This window comes from Plecotus auritus (assembly GCF_963455305.1).
Source record: "Plecotus auritus genome assembly, chromosome: 2".
Classification (NCBI taxonomy): Eukaryota; Metazoa; Chordata; class Mammalia; order Chiroptera; family Vespertilionidae; genus Plecotus; species Plecotus auritus.
This window is the reverse complement of record NC_137771.1, coordinates 152,601,794-152,618,752: the sequence shown is the minus strand read 5'-3', so window position 1 is coordinate 152,618,752 and position 16,959 is coordinate 152,601,794. Positions and strand designations below refer to the sequence as shown.

Genomic DNA, 16,959 nt, shown 5'->3' with positions numbered 1-16,959 from the left:
GGGGGCCGATTGGGGGCCAGGCTGGCTGTGGGCCGGGGGGGGGGGGATGGTGATTGGCACTCAGATCAGGCTGGTTGGCTGCCGCAGTATGTGTCATAGCCACCAGTCATTCTGGTCATTCCACTCTTCGGGTCACTAGGCTTTTATACATATGGATTTTTGACAGCAGTTTGGAGGGCAGTTTGCAGTGAATAAACAAGAGGGATACTATTTAGAAAAGTGTCACCAAAATACAGATGATGAAGAATGGTGGCATAATCTTGAGTGGTGCAAGAAGGCAGAAATCAGGTAAACACAAAGATTAAGGAACTAGATTCTATAAGGATTCTTAACTGATTGAATAAGAGAAGGAAGGAATGGATTAGGACAACTTTTTCAAGATGAATTTATCAAATTTCTTTTTCTTGAGTGTACTTTGAGTCCTTTTGATTCAGCTGCCCCCTTCTCTTCTCTGACGACACACTGGAGCAGGGCTTCTCAAAGTGTGGTCTTTGATCAGCAGCATTAACATCACCAGGGCATTTGTTATAAATGCACAGTGCTGGACTCCTCCCAGCACCAGTGGATGAGAAACTAGAGCAGGGTCCAGCAATCTGTGTTCTGACAAGTTTTCTAGGTGATGCTGATGCCCATTCAAGTTTGATGATCATTGTCCTTGAGCACCTGAGCTCTTAGGACTGTTCACCAAGTCCCTGTGGCACTTGGACCACTTGCAATCTGGCACTGTCAATTTCCCTAGTGCAGTAGCAAATTCCTTAAATATCAGGACTACATCACAAACAATTTTGTGTCTTCACCATGAAGCCCAGAACTGCATACATTGTGCCTTCTCAAAAGCCATGCCGAATGCACCCAACACAGCCAGTCACAGTAAAATAATTTCCTTCAATAAGATCAAGAACCTCTCTGCCTACCAAACTCCCCATGCCTGACATGCACGTACACTTCTGTTCTTTCTTAAGCCAATGTCCCATTCTTTATTACTCATCTTTATGTTCTTTCCTCTCTTTTATTCTTGCACTTATACCAAGATAGTTTATTTCCAACTGGATATTTGAACAGACAGAAATAATAGTTGGTTTTAAGATAAGTTGTACATGATAAAATCCTCTCAATCACTGCTTTTGAGTCAAGCTGAAATGTGCATATTTTCAAAGTGAAAGGCAAAAATGACTCTTTATTATTAGGACAAGTGGTAATTCAGTTTTGTTCTTAATAAGGTTCCACACTTTATGGAACCAAAATAGAAATGTAGGTGGGTAATAACTCTGAGGCTCAGGTGGACTTTATGTCCTTTTTCCAGAACAGATGTAGAAGTGTTAGGTTATTCTCCAACACATGGTAGCATTACAAGAATTTTTGATGCATTTAAAAATTAACTTCTTTCTTGCCTTTTCCTAAAAAGATATAACTATATATATCTTTATGTAGTAACAATGATAATTTTGTAATAATGACAATAGTACCTAGTAATGAGCATTTAATGTGCCATACAGTATGCTATTTTAGATTTGTGATTTCACTTAATCTCCATAATGACACTATAAAATTAAGTATTATATTTTTCCCATTTTGAGATAAGAAGAGTGAACCCTAGAGTATTTAAGCTACTCTTCTAGAAACACACAGTAATAACAGTGCCGGGACAGGATCACCAGCACGTTTGCTCTTCATTATTAGATTATCTTGACATCTGTCTTACAGGAAACAGCAAAGCATTAGAGAAAAGGATTCTAACCCAGCCTCTAATTTAGGATAAGTTTCAGGGCTTCACTTTACTGCTAAGTAAAATAATTGAGTCAGACAAGATGATTAAGAAGTTTCCTTTGTAGTCTACTATTCTAGGTATCAAATCTGTGAAATAAAGTTTTAACCAAAACATCTTGGACTACAACATCTTATTTAACTTAAGAAATCGATTTCATTAATAAAATAAATCTCTTAATTGAAATGGAAAGCCCTTATCTAGAAGATCAATCAGCCATAAGTCTCTATTCATCTGTCATTCATTCAGGAAACCATCAGAGGGCATTTTGAACTCCTAGAAAGTTCAGGGCTGTGTGCCAGGGCTCAGAACCATAAGAGGGGAAATACTAAGTTAGAGATCTTGTATTTAAGGAACTTTATCATCTAGCAGAATACAGAAAAAATTGCTAAAAAATAACAAATTAGGGAGTGAAAGATATCACAAGACACGTAAGCCTTTATTCTATAGGTTTTTCAATGAGGAAGAGATTATTAGCGTGCTATGGAGTAGGGGTGTGGGGTTGGAAGTAGAATCCCAAAATCGTTAGGGACTTAAAAGGCTGATAAGCATTTGAATTTTTTTCCCTAATGAATTAAAATTGCATAATGATATGTTGAGTTACTTACAGTAGATATCAAAGACTGCTTGTTCAGAATAAACTGTTTTCTGGCCTGATGGTCCATAGTATGTCACAGAGCAGGTGAATGGCATTTGTATGTCAGCCTTGGTTGTCTTGTACTCCAGGGATGAAGTCATGGTATAGAGTTGAGTTACCGGGTCCATTTCTTTTTTAAAAACTATGTCCACCACTGAAGAAAATACAGAACACTAATGACAGGATCTTTCATTTAAAAAATTATAATTCTTAATTAAATGCCACAAACACCTTTAAGAAGTGGTTTTGTCCTTCTCAATGTATTCAACAGGAGGGGAAAGTGGCATGTAGTGAGGTAGGATGTCTTTTCAACACCATGAACCAGAGACAAAGACAGAAACAGAATCCCAGAATCTGATTTCCACTCACTCTAACTTCTAAAACATGCCACACACAGAATAGTTTTCTCTGCTCTAGATTCTTCTGCACAAGGGCTAAAATGGTGTTTAAAAAATCACTTAGTGAGTTAATGAGTACTTAAAGAAACAAAGCACATAGTCACAGATCAAAAGAGGGCAACACATTCAGGTGCGGGACAGTTCAAGGCATCCTCAGTCGAGAGAAGTGAAAACAGGTCGTCTCAACTGTTGCCCACTTAGTACCCACCTCCTTCAAGGGGTTGCAGCACTCTTCCACTCCTGTACCACGTGATGTTGCCATCTGGGTAACTATCTTTTGAAATGCAGTCACCCAACTGCAAAATAAAAGAGGAAATGTTACTACTTTGGTTTCATCAGCAGTTGTCAATTTGGAAGCTCAGAATGGTCAGGGAATTTTAGAGTTATCCCAAAGGTTTCCTGACCTACTCATTTTCCAAGCACTGACTAAGGGCTGAATGAATGCTCTCTTATATAGAAACAATTATGGTCTTGCCCATTTTAAATTATGCCACAGATGCTCCAACTATTAATAAAACCCACATTCATGTAAAAACATTACCAATTTTATTTTGTGCATGATTCATTTTTAACATGAACTAAATAACATAATTAAATTAACACTGGCTATTGCCATGGTTCATAGATCTGCATATGCAGAAGTCACTAACAGTGTTACAGTGTGGTTACCTCTTTGGCTTCATACTATATACGCTCCATACTATAGTACATACACCCACCGAGATCTATAATACCCACCGCTTTTCTTCAAATGTGTTTTAACTTTAACATTCAGTGTTTATAAAATAATATTATGCAGAAAAAGTTAATATGATTAAAAGAATTCCAGACTTGTTTTTATTCCCCCATAAAGTAAAATTAGCTACTGAAATGGGATTATTAGGCAATTGATGTACCCAAATATGGAACTCCAGATATGTCCTTCTTCCATTATAGCCTCCCTTACACCTCTGCTAACGTGATATTTCAAATCTGACCTTTACTTCAACTTTTCAGTAGCTTAATTTGTCAATAGAATAAAGTCCAAATTCCCTACGTAACATATAAGGCCTATCATAAACCAGCCTCTTCCTACCTCTCCAGATTTACCTCTTACTTCTCTCTCCCACCTACTGTCTTAGCACCCAAAGGTTCAACATGCAAATAACTATGTTTTCCAAAAAATGTCATTCTCTTTCACATTGTATTATTTCAAATTGCTGGCCTGGGAAAAAATCTACACATCTTTCATGACTCCATTAAATGTTCAGTTCATTCAAACAAGAAAGACATGCCTCTTTCTACTCTCGTTTCCCTCTTCTCCTTCAGAAATGGCATCGCCTTCCTCTGTGTCCCCACTCTACCTTCTGCAGACTTTCTGACTGGCACCTGTCACGCTGTCAGCTACACAATTACTCTCTTATTTGTCCTGGCATCTGAGGCCCAGAGAAGACATTTAATACTAGGCTAAGTAAAGCAACTAGTCAAAAACAAGTTCTTACCTTTTTTAGCTGCTCTGTTTCAAGAAATGGTGCTTTGCTAACAATTTCAGGTTTAGATGGTTGCTCTAAAGTTAAGTAGAGAAAGGTTTTAAGTACATGTGGAAGCATAAAAAGATGTGTTTTGGCTTATAAAAATAATTCATTTACTCAAACTAGAAACATCAAGCAACAACATATACATTTCCAGTATAATATGTCATTATGAAATCAAGTCAGTCCACCCCCTTTAAATATTTGCTTTATTATGTTAAACATTATTTAAAATGTTTGTAACTTCTTTGAATAAAATATCAATAATGTTTTTGGGCACATTATAAAGAATAAATATGGAATTGATTACCATGTCCACTTATCGATAGCTTCCAACTCCTTAGGTGAAGACCTGAATACACGTGCATCAGAATCACAGGGGTACTTGTTTACAATGCAGATTTCTGAGTTCTACCAGTCCAATAGAACCAGAGTCTCGGGGGGAGGGGGGAGAGGTACATGTATATTTACATTTTGAACAAATTCCATAGGGAATTCGAGGGCACAATAAAGTTTCAGAATCATTGCTCTAAAATAATGAGAAATAATTAAGGGACACAGAGGCCCAACTTTCCAGTATTTCTCAAACTTTATCAAATGAAGTCACATTATAAAACTATAAATGTGGTGACATTTTTCAAATCTTTAAACTGAGATAATGGACAGAAGCATTTTAAATACAGGAAATTCTGTGAGCACAAATTCTAATAGAGGCATCAAGAAGAATTGGTTAAAAAGTTCAGCAACAAGGTAGTATTTTAGCTTATTTTATTCTTTGCCACTAGTTTTCTAACATTGATGGAATTTTTAATTAGCTCTAACAATTAGCCTACAGGAAATGGAGATTGCCTCACTGGCATTGATTTTTTGTGAGTTGCACGGAGCAAAATTATTCTATTCTCATATAAACAGACACATAAAAACAACCAGCTAGTCTTTCTTTTATAGTCTTATTGTTCGTCATCTCCAATACCAAACTAAACTGGCTTTTTATAATTATTACTCAGTCTGGAATTCAGTTATCAGACATGCTACCTCCCCTGACCATTCCAGGAGACAAAGGTGAAAACAAAAAGTCTTTGGGGCAGCAAAGTGAATATCACCAAGACTATAAGCAAAAAATGTAAACTTCTTCAGGTTAATATTGAGAGTTAATTTCCCCTTTGCAAATATGTTTTATATTATAAATTAGAATAATAATAAATCTGCTTATGTGTGGAACTCGTGTACTTTAATTATAGGAGGGCCTATTTACTATTAACTCTAGAAATATCATACAATTTTCACAAGTGATTATTTTCTAAATACATATATTAGAAACAAAACATTAAAAAGATATAAAAATATAAAAAAGAAACATAGAAGAATAGAAAGATATGACAGAAGCAACTACATTAATACAAACAGGAAGTGACACTTGACTCCCTGATTATTAAAAACTAGTGGCCCGGTGCATGAAATTCATGCATGGGGGGTGGGGGGTAGGGTCCCTCAGCCCGGCCCGCACCCTCTCCAATCTGGGACCCCTTGAAGGATGTCCTACTGCCAGTTTACAGGGATTGGGCCTCAACCGGCAGTCAGACATCCCTCTCACAATCTGGGACTGTTGGCTCCTAACCGCTCACCTGCCTGCCTGCTTGCCTGATTGCCCCTAACCACTCTGCCTGCCGGCCTGCTCCCCCGCAAATGCCCCCCCCCGCCAGCCTGATCACCCCCAACTGCCCTCCCCATGCCAGTGTGCTCACCCCCAACTGCCCCCCTGCTGGCCTGCTCACCCCCAACTGCCTCCCTGCTGGCCTGCTCACTCCAACTGACCTCGACTGACATCCTGCTCACCCCCAACTGGCCCCCCTGCTGGTCTGCTTACCCCCAACAGCCCCACCCCCCACCAGGCTGATCACTCACAACTGCCCTCCCCTCTTGGCCTCTAACTGCCTCTACCTCGGCCCTGCCACCATGGTTTTGTCCAGAAGAATATCCGGAAGGCTCCCAGTCTAATTAGCATATTGCCCTTTTATTAGTATAGATAGAGGCCTGGTGTATGAGTGGGGGCTAGCTGGTTTGCCCTGAAGGGTGTCCCGGATCAGGGTGGGGGTTCCCTTGGGGCATGGGGCAGCCTGGGGGAGGGGCTGATGGCTGTTTGCAGGCTGGCCAAGCCCCCCAGCAGGGACCCTCACCCCATGGGAGTGTGGCCAGCCTGGGTGAGGAGCTGAGGGCTGTTTTCAGGCTGGCCATGTCCCCTGGTGATCCAGGCACCCAGCCCCTCCTTTTTTTTTTTTTTTTTTTATCAGCAACTCCTTGAGCGGAGGCCAGGGCCAGCAGGAAGCAGGTATCTGGGATTTATTTATCTTCTATAATTGAAACTTTGTAGCCTTGAGCGGAGGCCAGGGCAGGCCAGGGCGGGTGGGAGGCCAGGGTGGGTGGGAAGCTTGGCTTCCTCCATCGCCAGGGCAACCCAAGCCTCCTGCTCGCTCCAGCTCCATGGCTGCTACCATCTTTGTTGGGTTAATTTGCATACTCGCTCCTGATTGGCTGGTGGGCATGGCTGGTGGGTGTAGCAGAGGTATGGTTAATTTGCATGTTTCTCTTTTATTAGTGTAGATGTGATCAGCCCTGGCTGGTGTTGCTCAGCCATTAGAGCATCAGCTTTTCTCACTGAAGGGTCACAGGTTTGATTCCTGGTCAAGGGCATGTACATGGGTTTCAAGTTTATTTGGTCCCATGCCCTGGTTGGGGCATATGCAGGAAGCAACCAATCGATGTGTCTCTCTCACATCCATCTCTCTCTCTCTCTCCCTCTCTCTCTCTCTCTCTCTCTCTCTCCCTCCCAATAAGCTCTGGTGAAGGTGAACAAATAAAAAAATGACCAAGAAACTTATTAAAATCTGATAAAAACTCAATATAAACAGCAATTTCTGGGAAGCCTTCCATATATCATTAAGCCTTGATGTTTTCACTATAGTTAATGTAATGTCATTGTGTTCATAATTACAACTCTGAGTTATTGCTAATCATTAAATCTGTTGAGAATTGATGTTTTAATGCAAATATAATACATCTTAAAGAGGTCTGCAACCAAAATATTTAAACATAATGAAAATTCTTGGGGCTTAAATAGGTAAACAAAAATCCTTTGGGAACTAAAATCAGTAACTTAGTAAAACCTCTCTGAGAGCTGAAGGGAAATAAGATACTAAATTTATTTATGTGGTCTATCAAGTCAAAATTAACAAGAAAAATGTGTTTGTTTGTTTTTTTTTGTTTGTTTGTTTGTTTTTCAGTAGTATCTATGCCTGGAATACATGGAGAGATTTGAAAAATCCTCTGAAAAAATTGAGGCTCTTAATACAAAATGTAGGTAATCAGTTTGCTTAAGTCTCACTACTTTCTAGTTCACCAAAATCACATACCTAGATAGTTGAGAACATGCTTCCTCTTATGTGAAATATATTCCTCTCCTTTGCCTGGTGAATCCTGTGATGTTTTATCAGTTCACATAAGATCATGAATATTTGGCCATGTGTAAAGGACAAACTTCCATTAATGTCTTCAAAAATTTATTCTTAATTCAATAAAATGAAACTAATAAACCCAAAGAATCTTGATGAAAGAATGCTTAAACTTTAGTTCTCTTTACACTGTGGTTCATCTTTCTGTTTGGAAGAGGGAGTCACAGTGGGTATTGTGGGAGTAATAGTAATACCTATTGCATTTATTTGAGTTATTTTCTCTTTAAGCTTTTGTTTCAAACCCTCTATATTAACTGTATATTCTGTATGTAATTTTCTCTTACATTAGCTTGCAACAATCAATGAGTACTAGTTGGAAGACTATAAAAGAGGACACACGTACTATTTTAACAAAATTGCATATTGATTCCAAAGTGTTTAAAAAAATTTTCATGAATTATGTCTTAATATGATTCCAGGATTCATAGAACTGAGCTGAAAGAAAAACTATAGAACTGAAAGAAAAATTCATGCCCCAAATTTATTTGCATTATTAAAATAATTTTGTCAAGTGTCTTATAGCCAAGTGAGGATGGAGTGATGAATGCAAAACTGCTCTATATCATCCACAAGGTAGAGTGTTATTATAAAACCAGACACAGGAGAGCTCAATTTGATGTGGCAGGAGAGCAAAGAAAGGCAGGTGAACTGTGATGGTGGCTCAGAGTGCTTCTCCCAGTACTTTGCTAGCAATCACCCCTCACAAATCTTGATGTACTTTAGTAAACCACTGTGAGCATGGATTGAGTTTATTTTCCTCATGAGATGGGAAAGGTAATTTTTTTTTATATTTAAAGAATTAGAATAAAATATACAATTTAGGTCTCATTTGTTAAATAGGTCACTTTCTGCTTCCTTCATGAGAAAAATTATTTGCAGGTTGACTAACTTTCCCAGGGAGGTAGGAGGAAGCATGCTCTACTCTGATAAAACATTGAGAACAATATCCAAAGCAAGTTCTAAAATAACTAAAACAGAGAAGAGCGGGTCCAGGTGAACACCAGACTCTATGTCCTGGGAACAAGTCTTTCTTTAACACTACAGACACCAGAGTATAAGAGGCTGGACAAATTAGCCTGGATTGGTGGTTTCAAATGATTTCTTAGAGGTGAAGCTCTTCTGCTTCCCCTCATTTCCCCTCTGAACAAATTATCATGAGAAAACTTTGACATATTGAGTAGGTAGAATTCTAGCTAATCTTCAGAAGTAGCTCCTCACCTTCTCAACTCTCTAGAATTGTCGGGGCTTAATCACAAGGAGCAACAACAGCCTGTAATTATTGGAATCGAGTGTCTAGGTCAGTGGTCGGCAAACTCACTAGTCAACAGAGCGGCAAACCGCGGCTCGTGAGCCGCATGTGGTTCACGAGCTGCAGTTTGCTGACCACTGGTCAGGAGGATCCTAGGAACACAATGGGAAAACTGGCCTCTAATCCAAAGAATTTATTTTAGTGATGAGGAGGGATTCTTAGCCCCAGCATACTATGAAGTGACTTACCCAAGGGTAGAAATTAGCAGCATATTTTATATATATATATATATATATATATATATATATATATATATATATATATATATGTGTGTGTGTGTGTGTGTGTGTGTGTGTGTGTGTGTGTGTGTGTGTGTTATTTCAGAGAAGAAGGAGAGGGAGAGAGAGATAGAAACATCAATGATGAAAGAGAATCACTGGTCGGCTGTCTCCTGCATGCTACCCATTGGGGGTCAAGCCTGCATTCCAGGCATGTGCCCTGACTGGGAATCCAACCATGACCTCCTGATTCATACTGAGCCACCCCTGCCAGGCAACAGCACATCTAACAACGCTCAGTCTCCTGATGACCAGTTCCGTGATTTTTCCATGACACCACTGACAGCAGCCATTTGGCAATCTGGCTACCCATTTGACCTCTAAGACCTTTGCACAATGACTGGAGTGAATATTTAAGAACTTTTAAAGGTCTATTCTTCCTTTTCAATGGTATTGACTTCGGATGGACATTAAATGTAAAAACAGTTTGATTTCAATGCCATTCATCTGCCAAAAATTAAAAAGCTGTATTAGTGGTGACAAGGCACATGATTTATTGTGTTCTGGGCTGCTTTATTGAAATGATTTCTTGCATTTGAGGTATAGGTGGAAACTAAACAAACAACCCTACATCAGAGGTAACAAGTCATCAGTCATGGCTCCTAGTTTTAATAAATGCAATTTAACTTTGCCCATGAGATGACACTCTGCAGCAAGCTGATCTGGGATTAGCTCACGTTAACCACTCTCCATTCTGTGGTACACAGTGCATGTTGCTAGGTGATTTGACAGAAGGAAACAGAGGACTGATTGATGAGCCCAGTAACTCTTAAGTGACTGCAATATATACATGCATAGCATGAAAGCCTCCCTGCCACAGCTGCTGTTTGCTTTATGAAAAGTGACCCCAAGTAAATTCATTCTTTTAAAAAATGAAGAGAAGCCCCTATATGCTCTTGTACACATTTTCTTTATCATGAGCTGTGCTGTTCATTTGATAAGCCTTGCAGTGTCCCATGGTTTCTAGTATAAAACTCCATTTTCAAGAGCTTGTAACTTGTCTATTTAAATTCTCACTGGCTCAGGGCCTGGAATGCAAATTCTGTTTCTGAGAATCACTTTGTTTTCCACAACATTCAGAAGAGAAGGGGGTAGGGGTGCTGAGGGTGAGGGTGTGAGTTTGTTTTCACAATCAGAAATCCTCTGTATTCCAAAATGGTTTGCAAATTTTATCCAATTAGACCAACTGAATTTTTTTTCAGATTGCTGTAGGGCATTTTTTAAAAAAAGAGTATAGTCTGAAAATTGTCACAAATGTAACCACCTGAACTTTCTCAATTTTCTTGTATACTATCTTGAGATTAGGTAATTTTAACCCAGTAAAAAAGAAACCCGACAATGACAAATCAAACATACAAACTTTGGAGTGCTGCGACTTAATCTCTGTACCTGCTGGGGTACATTCTTGAATGTGTTTACATTTATGACATCATGACCTCATTAAAAAAATGTTCTCTTTAGAGAGTGTCCCTAGCAGTGTCCCATCCATCTTCCTAATGGCATCAAAATGAAATAAAAGAAAGAAAGAAAACATACATGGGCCATTGCCAAATACAGGTTGTAGATTATTTGGGGTGTTTAACAGAAGGTGGCATGACTGACAAACCCTTGACAGTTGGTTTGATTCCTAAAATAATCGAGAAGAGTGGATGGTTTCTGGCAAGGGCCTTCTAAGGTAAAAGGTAATCAACTGAAACCTGTAATACGCTTTTACAAGTTTCTTCTGGAGAACAAAGCACTCTTTGAATCCGTGTCATGAAGTCCATAGGAGCTTTGAAGTCCATATAAATACTAGGGACAGTCCTCCTTGGTTGCATAGGCTATTACAAGAGAAACAGGAAAAATCCATGCTTATTGCTGCAATACCAAGGCCCTCTGGGTTTCTTCCTTCCCTATTTATTTTAATTATTCCTAGGTGCTGCCAATTCATCAGGAAGCAGAGGGAAAACAACTGAAACATGAGACCTTCTTCCCTAATTAAAAAGACTGGCATTCTGGAGCTTTGGAGATGATTTTCTCCCTGTATTTTCTAAGATATTATGATGCAACAGAGGCGGGACATTTTATTTGAATACTAGTGACCTGGTGCACAAAATTCATGCACATTAAAAGGAGATTAATTAGAGGAAATAATTTAATATTGCTATTTGCCCTTTCTCTATAATAGAAGTGTCAGAGATGAAAGAAAATTAGTAAAATGTATATGAAAACCTTCCTCCTGTCAGAGTCTGGGGCACACCATAGGACCCAGTCAAGTCCCCGCCCACCCACATGCACCTCAAAATCGCATGAGACCCAGACCCAGCCGGCCTCCCCCACAATTGGGCTAGATCCAGACCTGACCAGTCCCACCCTTGTCAAGCCCTGCCAGGATGGGGGGCGTGGCCTGAGGTCCCCCAGCCCAGACCGGGGCGGGAGGCGTGCCTTGAGGTCCTCCATCAAGCCCCGCCAGGTGGGGGACATGACCTGAGATCCCCTGTCAAGCCACGCCGGGTGGGGGGCATGGCCTGAGTTCCCCCAACCCAGCACTGGGGGTGCACCTTGTGGTCCCTCGTCAAGCCCCGCTGGGTCGGGGGCACAGCCTAAGGTCCCCTGTCAAGCCCAGCCAGGCAGGGGGGTACAGCCTCAGGTTCTCTGGCCAGGTGCTGGGGCAGGGGGCGTGGCCTGAGGTCCCCTGTCAAGCTCCACCTGGTGGGGGGCACGGCCTGAGGTCCCCTGGCCTGGCACTGGGGCAGGGGGAGCAGCCTGAGGTCCCCTAGCCCAGCCCCAGGACGGGAAGCACACTTTGAGGTTCCCCGTCAAGCCCTGCTGGGAGGGGGGTGTGGCCTCAGGTCCCCTGGCTTGGCACTGGAGTGGGGGGGTGCTGCCTGAGGTCCCCCAGCCTAATGCCAGGGTGGGGAGTGCGGCCTGAGGTCCCCTGTCAAGCCCTGCCGGGTGGGGGACGTGGCCTGAGGTCCCATCAAGCCCCACGGGGGGGTGGGGGAGGGCATAGCCTCAGGTCCCTGCTGATTGCTCCTTATGGGAACTTGCCTCAGCTGTGGGTGCATCCATCTTTGTGATAGAGTGATGGTCAATTAGCATATTCCCTCTTTATTAGATAGGATTAAAAGATAAAATAATTTAATTAGAACTTCTCGAGTCACTCATTTGCATAGCTATTTGCCAAGTCACATTAACTGTTGGGGCAGGGGAGCCTTGCCATAATGACTAGGGTAGTTACTCCAAGTTTCTTCCACACTCTTCTTTTAACCCTACTCTATGTTTCTCCTTCTTGTTTTCTACATACACATTCAGGATATGGTAAACTTTGTTATTTTAGGTCAATTTTATACACCTACTGAACACTTTGAAAATAAATCAGCAAGCATTAAAGGTTAGAATGTGTGTATGTATGGGGGGGGGGTTATACATACACACACACATATAAAGCTTAGATGTCTAAATCGTAAGATAGTTTGGATTTTGCCTATATTTTATTGTTTTTATACATCAAAATTCTGCCTAAAACATATATATGTATGCATGACATGCATGATTATGTGTATGTGTTGTATAAATATGTAATATCACAGAATATTTATTTGTACATGTCAGTGAATATTAAAGATCATGTGCCAATTCTCATATAGTAGTACCTCACATCACAGGAAATCTTAGCCGACAAAACAACAGAGAATATTCTTTTAGTCCCACACTTCAAAAATCCTTTTTGATTTTTTGTTTTGTTTTGTTTTGTTTTCCTCACTGACAGAACGCAGGAGAATGAAGATCGCTAGAAATCCTCTTACATAGATACCTACCTGCTTGTGGAGACACTACAGAGTTCTCTTCTTTCTCAGGAACATTTTCTAGTACCAGCCATCAATCCCACTTAGCACTTATACTGCCGACTACTTACTGAACACCTTGACTATTGTAGGAGCTTCAAACACGTTGTCCTCAGTCACTAGCATGCACACAAATCTCTTTTCATCGCTGATCCTCGCATTACTAATGGACAGAGTGTAGTTTTCAGAGAGGCTCAATCTGTCTTTGTATTCTGGCACATCGTCATACTGCACACTTTTCTTTGTAGAGGACCTGAAGGCAATAAATACTGGGGAGCCATCGGGCTTTTCCTAAAAGTTAAAATAACAATACATTTTAAATACAAGCTTATGCAGATGTTTCAGGATCGTATCCAGAACAACAAAATTTCTTTGGCCATATTCTTCCACTGATATTTACAGTTGTGTCCAAAAAGAATTATTATGGATACAAGCCTCACATAAATCTTTGAGTACAGGAAATTAATCTTTGTACGAGAAGCTGAAAGTTATTTTACAGGTACCAGCTTAAATATCTGAAGAGGGAAGGGCAAAGCTCTAGGAATCTGAGCTTTCCCTGCATCTGGAGGGCAGAATTAGTGACTGTTTTAAAACTAATAAGAGCTGGCCTTGTGTCTCATATAAAGGAAAACAAAAGATGTAAACAAATATACAAATGTACACAATGATATTCAGCTAATCATCACAGCAAGCATACACCTGAGCTGCAAACACGCCTTTAGCAGTCATGGGGAATTCTTTTGCATATTCATTACTTTAATGCACATACGGTGCTTTAAATGCCCATTCCTTTCATTTTCAGCCAAGACTGACACAGTTGACCTTTACACATAGCATAGTTTAATGACTCTTCATGGAGGAACAGTATTTGCCCTTGTGAAACAATGATGTCCATTTAGCAATAGAATCAGATTAATCACTAAAATCCATAGTTTTGTACCTGAGGCATAAAACTTAGCTCAAAGGGCTTTCATATAAAAGCTTTTTATCAAAATAAAATATAACCTGGGCATACACATCTATGCCAAAAGCACTAAGACATGTAATTCATTTCTTCGTCTGTTCCCATAAGAATTCTCTTACTTATTAAGGAATTTAATAAAAAATAGGGGGAATCTCTCTTCTACCTACCTCAAGACCTTTGAGAAAATAAAAATGATAAAACATTTTAAAGTGCATGGCGAATTTCAAAGTGTTACATTTTAAAAATTATTAGTATTTATTACTGTTCTGGGTGCAATGTTTATGTCCTCCTCTAATCCATGTCAAAGTCCTAGCCCCCATGAGTTAGTATTGGGAGGTGGAGTTCTTGAGAGGTAAATAGGTTTAGATGAGGTTCTGGCAATGGTGCACTCATTTGGGATTAGTGCCTTTATAAGAAGGTAAGAGACATGGGTTGTGTCTGTCTCTCCAAGAGAGCACAGAGGAGAGGTTATATGAGCACATAGCAAACTGTCAGCTGTCTACAAATCAGGAGGACCCCCACCAAGAGTCAAATGTGCCAGCCAGCACCTTGATCTTGGGCTTCTCAGCCTCCAGAGCTGTGGGACATATCTGTTGTTTAAGTCCATGTCTCTGGTATTTTGTAATAAGGGCCCACACTAATGCAATTACTAATCTAATCTTGGAGTTCTCAAGTTTTAGTTGGTTGAATATCCTCAAATTTGTGTATTCATTCACTTACGTAATAAATAATAGTTAAGTTTTGAGTACTTAACTATATACCAGGTGCTTTCTTTGAGCTTTCTATGCATTCATTAATGTAATACTCATAACAACCTTGAGAGTTATGATATTAGTGCCCGGCTAGACAATGGAGACAGAGGTTGGTTACGTAACTTCTCCAAAGGCCCAGCTAGTGTATCTCAGCAAAGCAAGATTGCAGCGTAGCAATCTGGCTCCATGATGACTACCTAGCACCACTCTCTACAGCCATTAGATGCTGCCTCCATACCAGGCATTGAGGCAGATACAGGTGAAGTGGTTGTGGGAGTGGGGTGCAAAGGGGAGCACTGGGAGTTAGGATCTCCATTCACTGGGAGATGACCACGCAGTAGGGGAAGAGATGACCCATCCTTCAATGTTTGCTCCCTTCATTATGTCCAAACCTGCCATTTGTCTTTCAGGCTACATTAAATTAGAGCTTGTATATTATGCCTGCAAATCAACAGTTTTCAGAGCACATGGTACATCAGATGCATCTCATCAGTTTATTGCTGAAGCTTTTTACTAAATTAACCATTTGAAAATTGCCATTATTGTTTGTTTCCACCACCACAGTGCCAGTGCAGCTTAGGTGAAAATTATTCCCTGGGTTATCCTCAGAAAAGTCTGTGATCACAGAAGCGTGTACCATCTGTGTTCTACTAATTTTGGCAGTAAATTTGACTCAACAGGTCGTAGTCTTCAGACCGTAGGAATTTTAGGGGTACAAATAGACTTTGTGGTAGTCTCCAGTCCGTAGGAATTTTAGGGGTTCAAATAGACTTTGTCCTCATAGGCCTTAACTTCATATGTCCACTTTTATAGGAAGTCAGAAATAGTTTAATGTGCGCTGGATAACAGAGGCGGGTGAGCACAGTGAAGTGCTATGTCGTAGCACGGCCTTGCCCTCCTTTCACATGCCCCTCACATACAGTGTGCTTTGGACTTCGCAGCCCCACAGTCATAACAGCTTATATTTTTCTTGCAACTATCCATGTGCCAAGCACTCTGATATGAGTTACTTCATGTAACCCTCACAATACTACAGGGAAGATTATTCTTATCAACTCATTTTATCGATGAGAAAATGGGGATGAATTCACAGCTCAGAATCCCACAGTGAGTGTGTGATAGAACATGCTGGTCTGACTTCAGAACCCATATTTTAAAAGAATGTGCTATACCACCCTTAGGGTGCAGCCTTTAGCACATTGACCACATTTCCTAAAGTGTGCTCTGTAGAATGTTTATTTTTATAGATATCCGGGGGGGGGGGGGGGGAGTTGTATGGTTAAATAAACCTAAGAAATCAATCAAACTAAGACAATTCATAATGCACCCTAATATATGAAAGTCTCTGAAAAGTGTTGCAATAAATGAACTTCAAAAATTATCTATCAAATCATTTTCCTATTCAAATATATTTTAATATATCAAGAAGCTGGGGCACATTTGCCATTATGTTCAAGGAAACATGTCTATTTTAAGCTTATAAACTACCATGGTTCTCATGTGATCCAACACTGGGAAATCATGTCTCATAGAACACCTTTTGTTGGTTTTGGTAACTAAGTTGAGACATTTTGTCAGCCAGTGTTACCTAACTACTCCACATCCACCTTCCAGGGTATCTACCCTCCATTTCCAGATTCATCTGTACCTTGATACTTGAGAAAATATGAATTTGCTGTCTGCAAAAAAATGGATCAAGTCAACAATGTTAAATGTAAAAGGGACCTACCATATCAACACAGTTCTGAGACTAAATCACCAGAAATGAGCTTTTAGTATTGGTTAATTTTCAGTGAATACTTGGGTGTGCTGGCTATGGCAATAGGCATACTAAGCAGAACATGAGCGTGCGGCTGCTGTCTTCCACGGGGCTCTGTCCTGTGCACCACCTGCTGTTCTCGGGAACTCTGCCTTTTCTTCTGCCTCTAACACTTAAGGTTGGATTTTTCAGATTAATAGGACCTAAGAATTAGGTGTTTATTGGCTTTATTTTAAAATAGCATTTGCTA

General features: G+C 40.3%; 1 protein-coding gene across 4 annotated transcripts in view; it reads right to left on the bottom strand.

Annotated features, from left to right (window-relative positions):
- The window catches only part of ALCAM (activated leukocyte cell adhesion molecule), a 224,915-nt gene that overhangs the window by 50,440 nt on the left and 157,516 nt on the right, over positions 1-16,959 (bottom strand). For all 4 annotated transcript variants that reach the window (XM_080654161.1, XM_080654159.1, XM_080654160.1 and 1 more), the window contains exons 3-6: positions 13,306-13,525; positions 4,282-4,346; positions 3,009-3,096; positions 2,374-2,556 (exon numbers count right to left, since the gene is read on the bottom strand). In XM_080654161.1, coding sequence (XP_080510287.1) covers positions 2,374-2,556; positions 3,009-3,096; positions 4,282-4,346; positions 13,306-13,525 — 556 coding nt within the window. The remainder of the gene's footprint in view (positions 1-2,373; positions 2,557-3,008; positions 3,097-4,281; positions 4,347-13,305; positions 13,526-16,959) is intronic.